The sequence below is a fragment of the Dipodomys ordii genome, unplaced genomic scaffold, assembly GCF_000151885.1.
Source record: "Dipodomys ordii isolate 6190 unplaced genomic scaffold, Dord_2.0 Scaffold79, whole genome shotgun sequence".
Taxonomy (NCBI): Eukaryota; Metazoa; Chordata; class Mammalia; order Rodentia; family Heteromyidae; genus Dipodomys; species Dipodomys ordii.
The window spans coordinates 3,545,484-3,559,294 of NW_012267295.1; the positions used below are offsets into that span (position 1 = coordinate 3,545,484).

Genomic DNA, 13,811 nt, shown 5'->3' on the forward strand with positions numbered 1-13,811 from the left:
TTTTTTCTTTTTGCTTATGTGGTGCTGAGGAATCGAACCCAGGGCCTCATGCATGCAAGGCAAGCGCTCTACCACTGAGCCACCTTCCCAGCCCCTCTCAATGTCTTTTAACTTACCTTTTCTGTCATTGTATTTCTCTATCATTTTTTATTCTTTTTCTGGATAATTTCTTTTTACCTATTTTCCAACTCATGAATTCTCTCTTTAGCGTTATCTAATTTTTCATTTAACACATCCATTGAGTTCTTTATTATTGTATGTATTGATATTTTTCAGTCTCAAAAGTACTCAGGTGGGCTGGGAAGGTGGCTCAGTGGTAGAGTGCTTGCCTCACATGCATGAGGCCCTAGGTTCGATTCCTCAGCACCACATAAGCAAAAAGAAAAAAAGCCAGAAGTGGTGCTGTGGCTCCAGTGGTAGAGCACTCGCCTTGAGCTGAAGGGCTGAGGGACAGTGCCCAGGCCCAGAGTTCAGGCCCCATGACCAGCAAAAAAAAAAAAAAAAGTACTCAGGTACCAGTGGCTCATTCCTGTAATCCTAGCTACTCAGGAGGCTGAGATCTGAGGATCGAGGTTCAAAGCCAGCCCCGGTAGGAATGTTGGTGAGACTCCTATCTCCAATTAACCACCAGAAAACCAGAAGTGATGCTGTGGCTCAAGTGGTAGAGTGCTTGACTTGAACTGAAGAGCTAAGGGACAGCACCCAGGCCCAGAGTTCAAGCCCCACAACCGCCCCCCCTCCAAAAAAAAAGTACTCGGGTTCTTCTTCAAATCTTTCAGGTCTTTTTTGTTGCTGTTGTTGGTTGTGGGACTTGAACTCAGAGCCTGGGTACTGTCCCTGAGCTTTTATATTCAAGGCTAGCACTCTTCCACTTTGAGCCATTGCTCCACTTCTGGTTTTCTGATAGTTAATTTGAGATAAGAGTCTCATGGACTTTTTGCCTGGGTTGGCTTCAAACCATGATCCTCAGATTCCAGCCTCCTGAATAGCTAGCATTATAGGTGTGAGCCCTGGTGCCTGGCTCAGGTCATTATTGGTAGTCCCTCACCCCCCATTTTGGTGGTTCTGAGGTTTGACCTCGGGGCCTCATCCTTGCCAGGAAAGCACTCTACCACTTGAGCCATGCCCCCAGTCCTTTTTTTATTTTAGTTTGGTTTTCAGATAGCATCTTAGACTTTTGCCTAGGCTAGTAGTATTGGACTGTGATCGTCCTATTTCATGCATGTGTCAGCATTTACAACCTCTTATCCCCTTAAAATTTTATCAAGCTTAGCTTGATAGCTTTAAACATTATGAGTATCGCCGTGTAGTCATCTTAATTTACAACCTCCGCTATCTGAAGGCTCTGTAGATATATTGTGCTGTTTCTGTGGTTTGAGCTCATTCTCACTCATGGTAGTTTATTTCATTGTGTGTACACTTTTTGTTATTTTTAACTAAGTGCTGCTCCTTAGTGTTGAGAATAATACATGCAGATTCTGTGAAGGCCAGAATGGGCTTCCTTGATCAAGAGAGTGACCTGTTCCAGACACTGGACACTAACGGCTAGGCCGCTTCCACTAAACCGCTGTCCTGGAGGTTCAGAGCCTTACCCCCAGATGATGTGAGTCTTGACTCCCTGTGCATGAGGGCTAGTATAGTCAATGTTTTCTGAGGTTTGTGTCTTCCCAGGGCCAGGACAGCTTTCCTTATAGTCCCAGGGTCTGGAAGGGTGATTTCTTTCCAGTCCATCTTTATCCTGATGCTAGAAGCTACACACTGAGGATCCCCAACACAGCATGGGAAAGGGCTCCCGCCAGACCCTCTCCTCTGAAGGGTCCTGGACTTTGACCTGGTCCCCCTTGCCCTAGAGACCCCCTGAAGTTCAAGGTTTCTGTGGTTTGTACTTTGCCTCTGGTTAGAGATGGGGCTGAGTTCTTGCTTATTCTCAGTTTTTCCTGCTCTTTTCTATCTTGTCAGATCTCATGCTTTTAAGATTAAAAATACATGTAGCATTGCAGTTTTTCTCAACGGGAGCACTGTTGAAATAATCTTCCCACAGTATTCACATAAGTGGAGAAAATCCTTTGTTCAGGGTTGTTTCCCTTCCTCTGTATTTTTCTTTACAATATAACAAGTTCATTTCTGGTTTACTCTGTAAGCATAATTTTGAATGGCTGTAAAGTGTTTTATTGTTTCCTTACCCTTCTGTTCCAGCTAGATTTTCACTCTAATAAATCACAGGGCAAAGAATAGCCTTGCACCCGAAGCCGCCATTGTGGTCCGGATTGTTCCTTTAGGACAGACTTTATCCAGGGTGGAATTTTCAGGTTTTAAGGAGCTGGGACATAACACATACTAGCTTCTCTCCAGGGCACTCCTCAATGTTTAGGTGCCTGTGTCTCAGGATCAGGAGGAGGCTTCTCAGTAGGCTGTTGAAAAGGTCTCAAAAGTCCCCCCGCGTGCCCTTCCCCAAAGCCGTCCATGCTGCCTGGTGCCAACGTCCCTTCAGAGTTGCCCTCTGGCTGTGTAAACAGGAACATATGTTGTTTCGGTTTTGAGTAAATGGTGGCCTACTAACTGTCCCAGAGTCCACTCCCTGTCAGTATGTAAACATATCCACAGCCATTCTATGAGGGCTCCGAGCCCATCGGGCAGATGGCCTCGGGGTATTGCACTGGCCTGCTGATGGACACCCCAGCTATTTTTTAGTGGTTTGCTCTGGTTTGGTTTTGGGTGTTTTTGAGACAGGATCTCACCGTGGAACAGCTCAGGCTTGCCTCAGTCTTCCTGCTCTCCCTTCAGAGTGCTGGGATTACAGGTGTGTGTGAACACCCCTGGCGCTGTTTACTTAGGAAATGGCAGCCTGTCTTGCATACATGTGATTGCTCAGGACAAATTCCCCGAAGTGGGTTTTTGGGTGTAAGCATAAACCTGTGGGAAATGTGGCGCTTTTGGCCAAATCACCTCCATGGGCTGACTACCAGTGCTACAGACACCGGGAAGGACAGTCTGGAGAATCCCGGCACCGTGTGGGTGGCAGCTCTGCCAGGTGGTGGGGAGCGTGGACCAGGTGGCCAGTCAGCGCCTCGCTCCTTCTCCCCAGGGTGATGCTGACTGGGACGCTGTCGGACAGGCAGCCTGCCGAGCTCCACCTCTTCCGGAACTATGAGGCACCAGAGGCCGTTCGGGAGCCTCGCTTCACTCAGAATGTTAACCTAAAGCCGCCAACCCACCCCTCAGGTTCAAACCATGTTTAATGCTTACGTGGATGCGGGTGATGGATGCGAGTCGCGGAGGGGCATCGGGTAGTCTCAACCCCCCCCGTCCTGATTGGCTGAGGACAAGCATTGCTGGGGGCTCCTGGGCCCCACTGACACCCCACCTTCACTGGGATGTAGGGCACCTGTCCCTACACCCCACACTTGCACCCTGAGATCTGAAGGGCACAGGCCTTATACCAGCTCTTGTGCCAACCTGGTCCCCTCCCCCTTCCCCTAGACCAGCTGGTATGGCGGGCGGCGCGGAGCAGTGGGGCAGCCCCTACCTACTTCCGGCCCAACGGGCGCTTCCTGGACGGCGGGCTGCTGGCCAACAACCCCACACTGGACGCTATGACCGAGATCCATGAGTTCAACCAGGACATGATCCGCAAGGTGAGAACCGTGCAGCCCCGGGCTGGGCATGTCTGCACAGGGCAGACATCCTCTGCACCGGGAAGCCCGGTGGCCCTTCTGCCGCCCACGGGTGCCCGCAGCCCTGGGAACCAGGCATTCCGAGGCCCAGTGCATGCCCGCTGCCAGCGGACGGCCAGGGCGCATGTCTCCTGGACAGACTGTAGCTGGGGCCAGGCCCTCTACAAAGCCTGGATGCCGGTGGCTGTCTGTGTGCAGGGCTCAGAGGACCCGGGAAGGGCTGGCAGCCTCTCAGAGCCATCATGGTAGAGCAAGGCAGCCTGTAAAACACTGATACAGATCCCGAATCTGCTCTTCCCTGCCTGCCATGGCTGCCCTTCTCCCTGAGGGTGGCCCTGTGAGGCCTGTGGTACACAGGTGCTGGGCCCAGAGATAGCCATGATACCCACACCAGCTTGTCTGCAAGAGTCTGCACTCAGACACACTGCCAGACCCCCTCCCCCAGGGCCACGTGCCCTTCCTAGTGCCCGCCTTGACCTCCCACTGCCCCCCACTGCCCTCTGGGGGAGGTCCTCTCTGACCCCCCTGTGCTCCTGTGGGAGGTCCCTTCTGCCTCCCCTGTGTCCCCCATGGGAGGTCCCCTTTGACCCTGTCCTGCTCACCACAGGGCCAGGGGAGCAAGGTGAAGAAACTGTCCATCGTTGTCTCCTTGGGGACAGGGAGGTCCCCGCAGGTGCCGGTGACCTGTGTGGATGTCTTCCGGCCCAGCAACCCCTGGGAACTGGCCAAGACCGTTTTCGGGGCCAAGGAATTGGGCAAGATGGTGGTGGACTGTGTGAGTTGGGGCCTCCCCCAGGCTATCACCCCCCCATCCTCATGGGTGACAGTGGGGCTCTGTCCAGCCTCCTAATGTCTCCGGGCTGGGCCTGTCCCTCAGCAATGCCCTTGGTGGGGTTCTTCAAACCATCTTTACCCGTTCATCTCTTGAGAGAGCCAGGTGTACGTGGACTAAAGCCACAGGGGGAGGTGTCACTGCCCCCCCCATACCCCAGTGAGCTGTGTGTGCCGCGCAGGCCCTGCCCCTCTGACTGCTCAGCTGGGCATCACCGAGGCCCAGAGTCACCCTGATGGTGGGTGGAGCCCGGTGGGGACAGGCCAGTGCTGGGCGGGGCTCACAGAGGCTGCTTCTCACCAGTGCACAGATCCAGATGGCCGGGCCGTGGACCGGGCCCGGGCCTGGTGCGAGATGGTTGACATCCAGTACTTCAGGTGAGGCTCAGGCCTGGTGGGATCCGTTGGCCCCCAGGCCGGGCCCCCTGGTGAGCCCGGCTCCTTGGTTCGCACAGATTGAACCCCCAGCTGGGGATGGACATCATGCTGGATGAGGTCAGCGACGCTGTGCTGGTGAACGCTCTGTGGGAGACGGAGGTGTACATCTACGAGCAGCGGGAGCAGTTCCAGAAGCTGGTCCAGCTGCTGCTCGCTCCTTGAGCCCCCGACCCACCGCGGGCCCGGGGCCGCAGAGCCGGCCCGCAGCTCCATGATCACCAGGGGCCGGCGGCTGCATCCGGGGGCCAGCCCCCCCCCCGCCTTGTCACTTCAGGCCCCCCTCAGCCCCTTTCCTGACTTGCCTGAGGGACTAAAAACCAGGGGAACCCCACCCCGCCTGGCCTGGAGGCCAGCCCACCCAATCTACCCCCTTCCCTGGTGGTAGGGGCCAGAGAAATGGGGAGTCACTGCCCCACCACTTACAGAAACCCAGGCTCCAGGAGTGGGGTGTCCCATTCAACTTTGCCCTCTGCACACCCCAGCACCCCACCCCTAGAGCTGCCCAGCTCCCAAAGGTCACTCCTGCCAGCTCACTTCCCTGCCCACGTGCTGTGAGAACAGGAGGGGCCACCCCGAAATGTGAAATAAATTATTCTGACTCAGGTGGCCCTGTGCGGTGTACTTTATGGGGCGGGTGCCCCCTCGGCTCCAGCTCTCCGTCCCCCACCCTCAGGGTGTTCTGGTATCCCATCCCTGCGCCCAGTCTCCCTGGGGCAGCTGGAAGATGGCCAGAGGTGGCTGGCAGGCCCACCTGCCCCAAGCAAGTCCAGAGGGAAGCGGGGCTCCATGCTCGCGGGAGCAGATGAGCACGGCCACACTCTGCCCCTGCCCCGCGGGCCGCTTTCCACTGGGCTAGGGGTGGAGCTCGGCGGTGAGCCCTTGCCTAGCATCCGTGAGGCCCTGGGCTCCATCCCCAGCATGGGCCTGGACACAGCCAGGTGTCCCCACGTGAGGTCACCTGTGCAGATGCTCCTGCTGCGAGGAGGCCCAGAGCCTGGGGACAGGGACTGCCAGGGCCCTGGAGAGGCAGACAGCAAAACAGGGTCCCCCAGAGAGAGCGGCACAGCCACCAGTGCCCACCACCAGCCTCTGCAAGACAGGGGTAAATAATTGAAAGCCGGTCACCCGAGCCGCCTGCGTCACAGGCCTCCCCCCGGCTGGGTCTGGTTACGCCCCAGATCACATTGACATCCCGCCTGGTGAATAATTAAGCAGCTGCCTCCTTCCAGGCCAGGCCCAGGGCGGCAGCGCACACTTGCAGCCACCTTGCTCCCTGGGGCTCCCAGCCCGGCCTCCGCCTCCTCAGTGCCAGCTCAGCTGCCCATGGCCCCCGAGATGGACCAGTTCTACAGATCCACCATGGCCATCTACAAGGTGAGCATGCGGGGCCCAGCCAGGAGAACAGACGGCCCGCGAGCCGGGGCTGCTGGAAGGGGGCCGGGATGGACTGAGCTTTGGGCCTTGGGCGGGCATTCCTGGGGGCAGTGGCCATCCTTGCCCCCACCCCCAGGCAGACCCAGCCAGGGGAACCAGGGCAGTTGTGGCTTAAAGACCCACAGAGCAGAGCATAAAGTCCACCAGGTCCCCTTGGAAAGGAGCTGGGACGGGGGCCTCTCATTTCCCACCTCACCTCTAGTGGAGCTGTTACAGTCTCTGTAGACACATTTATTAAGCGCCTCCTTGTATGCAGGACCCCCTCACACACAAGCCTCACGCCACCCTACTTGTGAGGTAGAAAATGAACCGTGCTGTGGGGCAGATGAGAAAACTGAGAGCTTGAACCCCATGTTCAAGGTCACCCAGGGAGGAAGAGGTGCTACTGGGATTTGAATCAAGGCTCAGTGCCAAGTCTTAAGTCTGAGGTTCTGTCTGCAGCGCCCATTAATACTTTCCAACTGGCCCTGACCCTGGGTGGCCAGGGTGACCCAGCCGGAGCCTGGATCCTGGGGGGGTGTGTGGAGGGGGTGTCTTCTTTGAGATGGGTGAGGTCTGCCTGCACTGCTGGGTGCAGAAGCCCTGTGAGTTCAGCCAGGGCAAAGCTGGACCCAGGGCTGGGGCAGGGGTGTGAACACGAGCTGGCTGGGAAGGGGTCCCCAAAAGATGGTCCTGGAGGCCTCTGCAGCTGAGAGGATTCTGGGCTCCCGAGGGGTGGGCCCCCACTTCTCACTGGGGCTGGGTACCACCACCCCTCCCTCCCTTCTGCTCCCGCCATGGCCGGCCTCCTCTCCCCTGGGCGCAGAGCATCATGGAACAGTTCAACCCTGCCCTGGAGAACCTGGTGTACCTGGGTAATAACTACCTGCGGGCCTTCCACGGTGAGTGCTCCCCTCAGCGTCCCAGCCGATAACTCCACACCCCACGCCAGCTGTCTTCAGCTCTCGCCTCTCACTCGGTGCTCTGCTCCTCCCATGTCCCCCCACCCCCAAAATACAAATGGGGGACCTGTTCTGTGCCAGGCCCCAGGGAACCTGTGTCCCTGCTTGTCCCCTGACCAATGCCACAGCTGCACACAGTGCCCAAGGTGCACACACACACACACACACACACACAGATCCCCATCACGCTCCCTCCACATCCTCTCATACCAAAGGAGGAGTCTTGACAGGGAGGCTGGGAGGTTCAGCATTCGAGGCTGAGGCCACTCTCTCCCTGCAGCTCTGTCTGAGGCAGCCGAGGTGTACTTCAGCGCCATCCAGAAAATTGGGGAGCAGGCCCTGCAAAGCTCTACCTCTCAGATTCTGGGTGAGGCACCCCTCTACTTCAGGCTCCCTGTCTTGGGCTGGGGGTGGGGAGCAATCCTCCTAAAGCTCTCACCTGCTCAAGGCTGGAGCCCCACATTTGTTCACATTCTAAAGCCCAGAGGGGGGTCCTTATACACACTGTCCCTCTCAGAAGCCTGGCACCCCCAACTCAAGCCTGCAGCCCAACACCCACAGCCCCTCCCCCACTCCCTGAGCACGGAAGGGGCTGTGCCCAGTACCCAGGCTCCAGTGGAGCAGGTGGGAAGTCCCCGGACTTTGTTCCTCAGGCTGGCGGGCGGGCAGGCGGAGGGCGGGCACGGCTTCTCGGCTCCTCACACTGAAGCTTCTTCCTCCAGGTGAGATCCTAGTGCAAATGTCCGACACACAACGGCACTTGAACTCAGACCTGGAGGTGGTGGTGAGTGTCCGTCCCCAGGCCTGGTGGCCACTCAAGCATCTGGGGCCCATTTCCAGGAGAACAAGGGAGCCTTCCCGGCCCTCCCCCGCCCCTCCTCCCCAGGGTCTGCCCAGGTACACGGTCTGTAGTAGCTCAGTGGGGCCTTCAGCACACTCAGGGCCTTCCATTTTACAGAGGAGGAGCTGAGTCTTTCAGATCTAGTTCATCACTTAGGATCCAGGGCAAGGTTTGGGGCAGGGGTGGGGGGGAGGGACTGGGAAGAACAAGGATCAGCCAGGCACCCGCAGCTCACACCTGTAATCCTAGCTACTCAGGAGGCTGGGATCTGAGGATCTCAGTTTAAAGCCAGCCCCGGCAGGAAAGTCTGTGAGACTCTGATCTCCAATAAACTACCAGAAAACTGGAAGTGGCGCTGTGGCTCAAGTGGTAGAGTGCTAGCCTTGAGCTGAAGAGTACAAGGACAGCACTCAGACCCAGAGTTCAAGCCCCAGGACCGACAATAATAAAGAAAGAAAGAAGGAGGGAAGGAAGGAGGAAAGGAGGGAAGGAAGGAAGGAAAAGAAAAGAAAGAAAGAAGAGAGTTCCTGAGTTCAAAGCCCAGATCCAGCCAGGCACCAATGGCTTCCACCTGTAATCCTAGCTACTCAGGAGCCTGAGATGTGAGGATCACAGTTCAAAGCCAGCCTGGGCAAGAAAGTTGTGAGGCTCTTATCTCCAATTAACCACCAAAAAGCCAGAAGCAGAGCTGCAGCTCTAGTGGTAGAGCACCAGCCTTGAATAAAAAAGCTAAGCAAGACTGTAAAGCCCTGAGTTCAAGCCCCCGCCATACACAAGCCCAGCTCCACTAGTTACCTGCTTTGTGCCTTTGGACTCTATGCCTCAGTTTACCTATCAGTCCTCCCCTGTATCTCCCCCTCTCCCTACATCTTGGCTGTAACAAACAAGGTAGACTTCACCTTACCAATCTGCAAGGTGGGACTTTTGTTTTTTCTTTTTTAGTCAGTAGTGGGGCTTGAACTCTGGGCCTGGGCACTGTCCCTCAGCTCTTCAGCTCAAGGTGAGCACTCTACCACTTTGAGCCACAGCGCCACTTCCAGTTTTCTGAGTGGTTTATTGGAGATAAAGAGTCTCACAGACTTTTCCTGCCCTGGGCTGGCTTTGAACCATGATCCTCAGATCTCAGCCTCCTGAGTAGCTAAGATGACAGGTGTGAGCCACCCATGCCCAGCAAGGTGGGACATGTTTACTCTGTAGCTGCAGAGCCTGGAGGGGCGTGGCTCTGAGCTGCAAGATGGAGACAGGAGAGGAGAGAAGGGGGGGGGGCTTCCAGGGCACAGAGTGGGGGGCAGAAGGGAGCCAGAGCCTGCTGCCAGGCAGGAGAGGTGGGAATAGGGTCTGGTGGTGACAGCCTGGAAGGCCTAGGAGGAACTTCCATGTGATCGTTCCTAGGCTCAGAATTATACCAGGGGGAGGACCCTAAAGACAGAATGCTCTTGGGGGACACCATAAACACTGTTTGGTGTGGGCATCTGTTTCACGGAGAGAAAATATCCATCCCACACACGCGTGCAGCGCTGTGCCCTGGTCCCTTGGGCCGGGGCCTCTGTGACCACTTTGGGGTGCTGTTGTGTCCCCAGTGTCCTTGGGCATTGCAGAGGGAGCTGTGCCTTCCTGTCGTGGTGTTATTTGTGGCACACCTGGGCTAGGCAGGGACAGATGTAAGGAGAGCCACCCTCTCCAGATACCATGTCTTGGCTGTGACAACCAGTGGGGGGCCCCCAGAACTGTACCAGAACAGTGCCAGAAACTGGAGGTCCCCCCACCCAGGCTCCTTCCCGCCCAGGCCCCGGCCGGGTCTCTCCCCCCCCCCAAGTGTCCCTGATTTGCCTGCAGGGGCTCTTGATCCCTCCCCCAGGGTCCTGGATCCAGACCAGTGGGTCAGTGACCTCTCCCATAGAAGACTCAAGATAGCTATGGAGCAGGGGTAGGGGTGGGGAACATCAGGGTAAGTGATTTTTAACAGTTGCTGGAGGGAAATGCTACCAGAAAGGGGACAGAGAAAGGGCTAAAGGGAGCTGGGCGCTGGTGGCTCACACCTGTCATCCTAGCTACGCAGGAGGCTGAGATCTGAGGATCATTGTTCAAAGCCTTCCCGGGCAGGAAAAGTCCATGAGACTCTTTATCTCCAATTAACTACAGAAAACCTGAAGTAGCGCTGTGGCTCTAGCGGTGGAGCGCTAGTCTTGAGCTGAAGAGCTGAGAGATAGTGCCCAGGACCAGAGTTCAAGCTCCATGATTGAACCAAAAGAAAAAGAAAAAAAGAAAGGGCTAACGGGGCATGGGTGAGGAGAGCCAGGGGCCCAGCAGGGGGTGGGCAGAGGAGCAGCAGGGAAAGATGGGCTTGCAGGGCGTCAGTGAGGGAGAGTGGAGGGCGTGACAAACAGAACAGGGCCCTGGGCAGCGATCAGTTCTGCTGTTCACCTGGCAGGTGAACACAGAACCATTCATAGATTTTAAACAAAGAAGGGATAAAATCTGACTTCAGCAGCCGGGCACTGGTGGCTCACGCCTATCATCCTAGCTACTCAAGAGGCTGAGATCTGAGGATTGCAGTTCAAAGCCAGCCGGGCAGGAAAGTCTGTGAGACTCTTATCTCCAATTAACCACTAGAAAACTGGAAGTGGCGCTGTGGCTCAAGTGGTAGAGCGCTCGCCTTGAGCTGAAGAGCTGAGGGACAGTGCCCAAGCCCAGAGTTCAATCCCCACGACCAACCAAAAAAAAAACAAAAAACAAAACCTGACTTCAGCTTGTGAGATGATGATGATGATGATTGTAGCACCAGGGTTTAAAATCAGGGCCTCACAGACACTTACTCAGCTGGTGTTCTACACTTCAGCTGAGCCTACAGCCTAACCTTTTGCTGGTTATTTTAGACATGGAATCTCCTAGACTTCTCTCTGCCCACTCTGGCTTTGAACTGCCATCTTCCAGATTGTACCTGGCTTATTCAGTTTCTTTTCTTTTCCTTTTTTTTTTTTTTTTGGCAGTACTGGGGCTAGAACTCAGGGCCTTGCACTTGCTAGGTGAGTGCTTTCCCACAGAGCCACATCTCCAGCTGATTCATTTTCTGGTATCAGGTATTTGATGCACAGAACTTTGTTCTTCAAAATTGTACTGCCTGCTGAAGATCGTTTACATGTGTGTATCAGTTGCATAGTCAGACTGTCAAGCACTAGGATTTTTTGATAGAGATGTCATTGATCTAGAGGCTGGCGATTATTTTAATATTCCATTTCAGGTGTTGAATGCCATATCCATTTATTTATTCCTTTCTTTTCCTCTGCACTGCTTGGTTCTTCTCAGCCTAAGGTTCTCATCTACCTGTGGCTAGATCCGTTCCTGCCAATCTGATTTCTGAAGTCATAAATGGCATGGATGATTTCATTTCCTAGATGTTTGTCACTGGGCTTCTATTCAGTAGGGTTACTGTGCTCCCGCAGTGAGTGAGGTGGTTGTGTGACCCTAGAAGAGGGAGGCGTGGCAGCAGGGGGAGGAATCTGGAAGAGGTTCAGGTGAGAAAACAGCCAGCAAGATGTCCTGATTATTGGGTTCTGCTGTGAAAGAGACTTCCAGAAAGATAACGCCAGCCAATGTTTTCTCAGGACCAATAGGGTCATCACTACCTGGGTGTTTCTTAGGACCAAACCAGAGGCTGGGGCAGTCAGCCATGTAGGAGACGGTCTGGGCAGAGAGATTGGCCAGATTTGGGGGTTCAAAGGATGGAGACAGAACAGGAAGGAGGCCAAGGCTGGTACCCTGGGCCAAGGCAGCTCAATTTAGGGATTAGAGATTAATCCCAGCTACACAGGAAGCAGAGACAGGGGGGATCTCTGTCTGAGGCTGGCCAAACACTTCATTGTAACAGAAACTGCCAAGGACGCTGGGGTCTGGGGACAGGGCACCACCCTGAGCAACCCCAATCTGCGCTCCACACAGGTGCAGACATTCCATGGAGACCTGCTGCAGCACATGGAGAAGAACACCAAGCTGGACATGCAGTACATCAAGGTGAGTCGGGCTGGACAGACGGGTACACTGAGACCAGCCCTGGGTTATCCACATTCCCAGGTTTTCCCTGGTCCCCGACCCTGTGCTTTGAACCCTGGAACCATGTCCAGAGCCCTCTGATGTGCCGGCCTCCGTGTCCCTCCACTTTACCCCAGGATAGCCGCCAGCACTACGAGATCGAGTACCGCCACCGAGCGGCCAACCTGGAGAAGTGCATGTCTGAGCTGTGGCGCCTGGAACGCAATCGGGACAAGAATGCGCGGGAGATGAAGGTACAGGGGACTGGGGTGGCCACAGGAGGCGAGGAGGGCAGGTCTGAGGTTGGCCAGCCCCCCCTTCCACCCCAGCCCCCCCCACACCCAACCCCAACCTTGCCCCACAGGAGAGCGTGAACCGGCTGCACGCGCAGATGCAGGCGTTCGTGTCGGAGAGCCAACGGTCAGCCGAGCTGGAGGAGAAGCGCAGGTACCGCTTCCTGGCGGAGAAGCACCTGCTGCTCTCCAACACCCTGCTGCAGTTCTTCAGCCGGGTGAGCTGGGGCGTGGAGGGGATGGGGGGGCAGAGGGCAGCGAGCTGAGCCCTGCCCACACAGACTCTTCTCCCCTTCTTCCCTCTCGCAAGACTGCTTCCTCCATCTCTGTAGAATTTCATCTCTACCCAATCTACCTGACTAGTTCTGTGTTTATTTGTATTTCCCAGGTATTCATTCATTCTTTTGGTTTTGCCTGATTCACTAATTGACATATTAATTCATTCAGGAATGAACTTTTTTTGGGGGGGTGCCAGTCCTGGGGTTTGAACTCAGGGACCTGGACATTGTCCCTGAGCTTCTTTTTGCTCAAGGCTAGCACTCTACCACAGCACCACTTCCAGCTTTATCTGTTTATGTGGTACTGAGGAATTAAACCCAGGGCTTCATACCTGCTAGGCAATCAGTCTACCACTAAACCAAATTCCTAGCAGGAATGAACTTTAAAAAAAAATCCTGAATACATATACTCAGCATTTACATGTTCATTAATGAATAGGTTTGTTCAGTTATTAGCCATGGATTAAAAAAAAATCTCAATGTTCTTGCTCCATCTGCTGGGTCAGTCCAATTCCTTCATTTCCTTGGATTTCTAATGGTTTTGCTTTCCATATTTGGTTGCTGTATTGCTTGGTGCTTTGGGGTTTATAACTATTATACCTCTCTTGTAAATATTACCTTTTATGTAACTCATGACCACTATATGTCTATTATCTTTTCAAAAAAGAAATCCTAACTCCCTGCCCCTCCTCCTAGACCCTACTTCGTTGTTTGTCTGTTTGATTGATTGTAGGACTTGAACTTAGGGCATGGGCACTGTCCCTGAGCTCTTTTGCTCAAGGCTAGCGCTCTGCCACTTTAAGCCATAGCTCCTCTTCTGGTTTTCTGGTGGTTAATTGGAGATAAGAGTCTCATGGACTTTCCTGCCTGGGCTGTCTTTGAACTATGATCCTCAGATCTCAGCTTCCTGTGTTGCTAGGATGATAGAAGTGAGTTACCAGCATCTGGCTTTTTTTTTTTTTTTTTTTTGGTCTGGTCGTGAGGCCTGAACTCTGGGCCTGGGCGTTGTCCTTCAGCTCTTCAGCTCAAGGCTAGCACTCTACCACTTGAGC

At 54.7% G+C, this 13,811-nt stretch overlaps 2 protein-coding genes across 2 annotated transcripts in view; both read left to right on the top strand.

Annotated features, from left to right (window-relative positions):
* The window catches only part of Pla2g6 (phospholipase A2, group VI (cytosolic, calcium-independent)), a 35,057-nt gene extending 29,508 nt beyond the window's left edge, over positions 1-5,549 (top strand). Inside the window, exons 12-16 of the mRNA XM_013024793.1 lie at positions 3,086-3,222; positions 3,481-3,635; positions 4,282-4,449; positions 4,810-4,883; positions 4,961-5,549. Of these exons, the coding sequence (XP_012880247.1) occupies positions 3,086-3,222; positions 3,481-3,635; positions 4,282-4,449; positions 4,810-4,883; positions 4,961-5,105 (679 nt within the window). The 3' untranslated portion in view covers positions 5,106-5,549. The remainder of the gene's footprint in view (positions 1-3,085; positions 3,223-3,480; positions 3,636-4,281; positions 4,450-4,809; positions 4,884-4,960) is intronic.
* A 644-nt stretch (positions 5,550-6,193) lies between these two features.
* Baiap2l2 (BAI1-associated protein 2-like 2) overlaps positions 6,194-13,811 on the top strand; it is a 14,765-nt gene continuing 7,147 nt past the window's right edge. Inside the window, exons 1-7 of the mRNA XM_013024794.1 lie at positions 6,194-6,317; positions 7,183-7,258; positions 7,599-7,685; positions 8,041-8,102; positions 12,099-12,170; positions 12,326-12,442; positions 12,553-12,728. Coding sequence (XP_012880248.1) covers positions 6,267-6,317; positions 7,183-7,258; positions 7,599-7,685; positions 8,041-8,102; positions 12,099-12,170; positions 12,326-12,442; positions 12,553-12,728 — 641 coding nt within the window. The 5' untranslated portion in view covers positions 6,194-6,266. The remainder of the gene's footprint in view (positions 6,318-7,182; positions 7,259-7,598; positions 7,686-8,040; positions 8,103-12,098; positions 12,171-12,325; positions 12,443-12,552; positions 12,729-13,811) is intronic.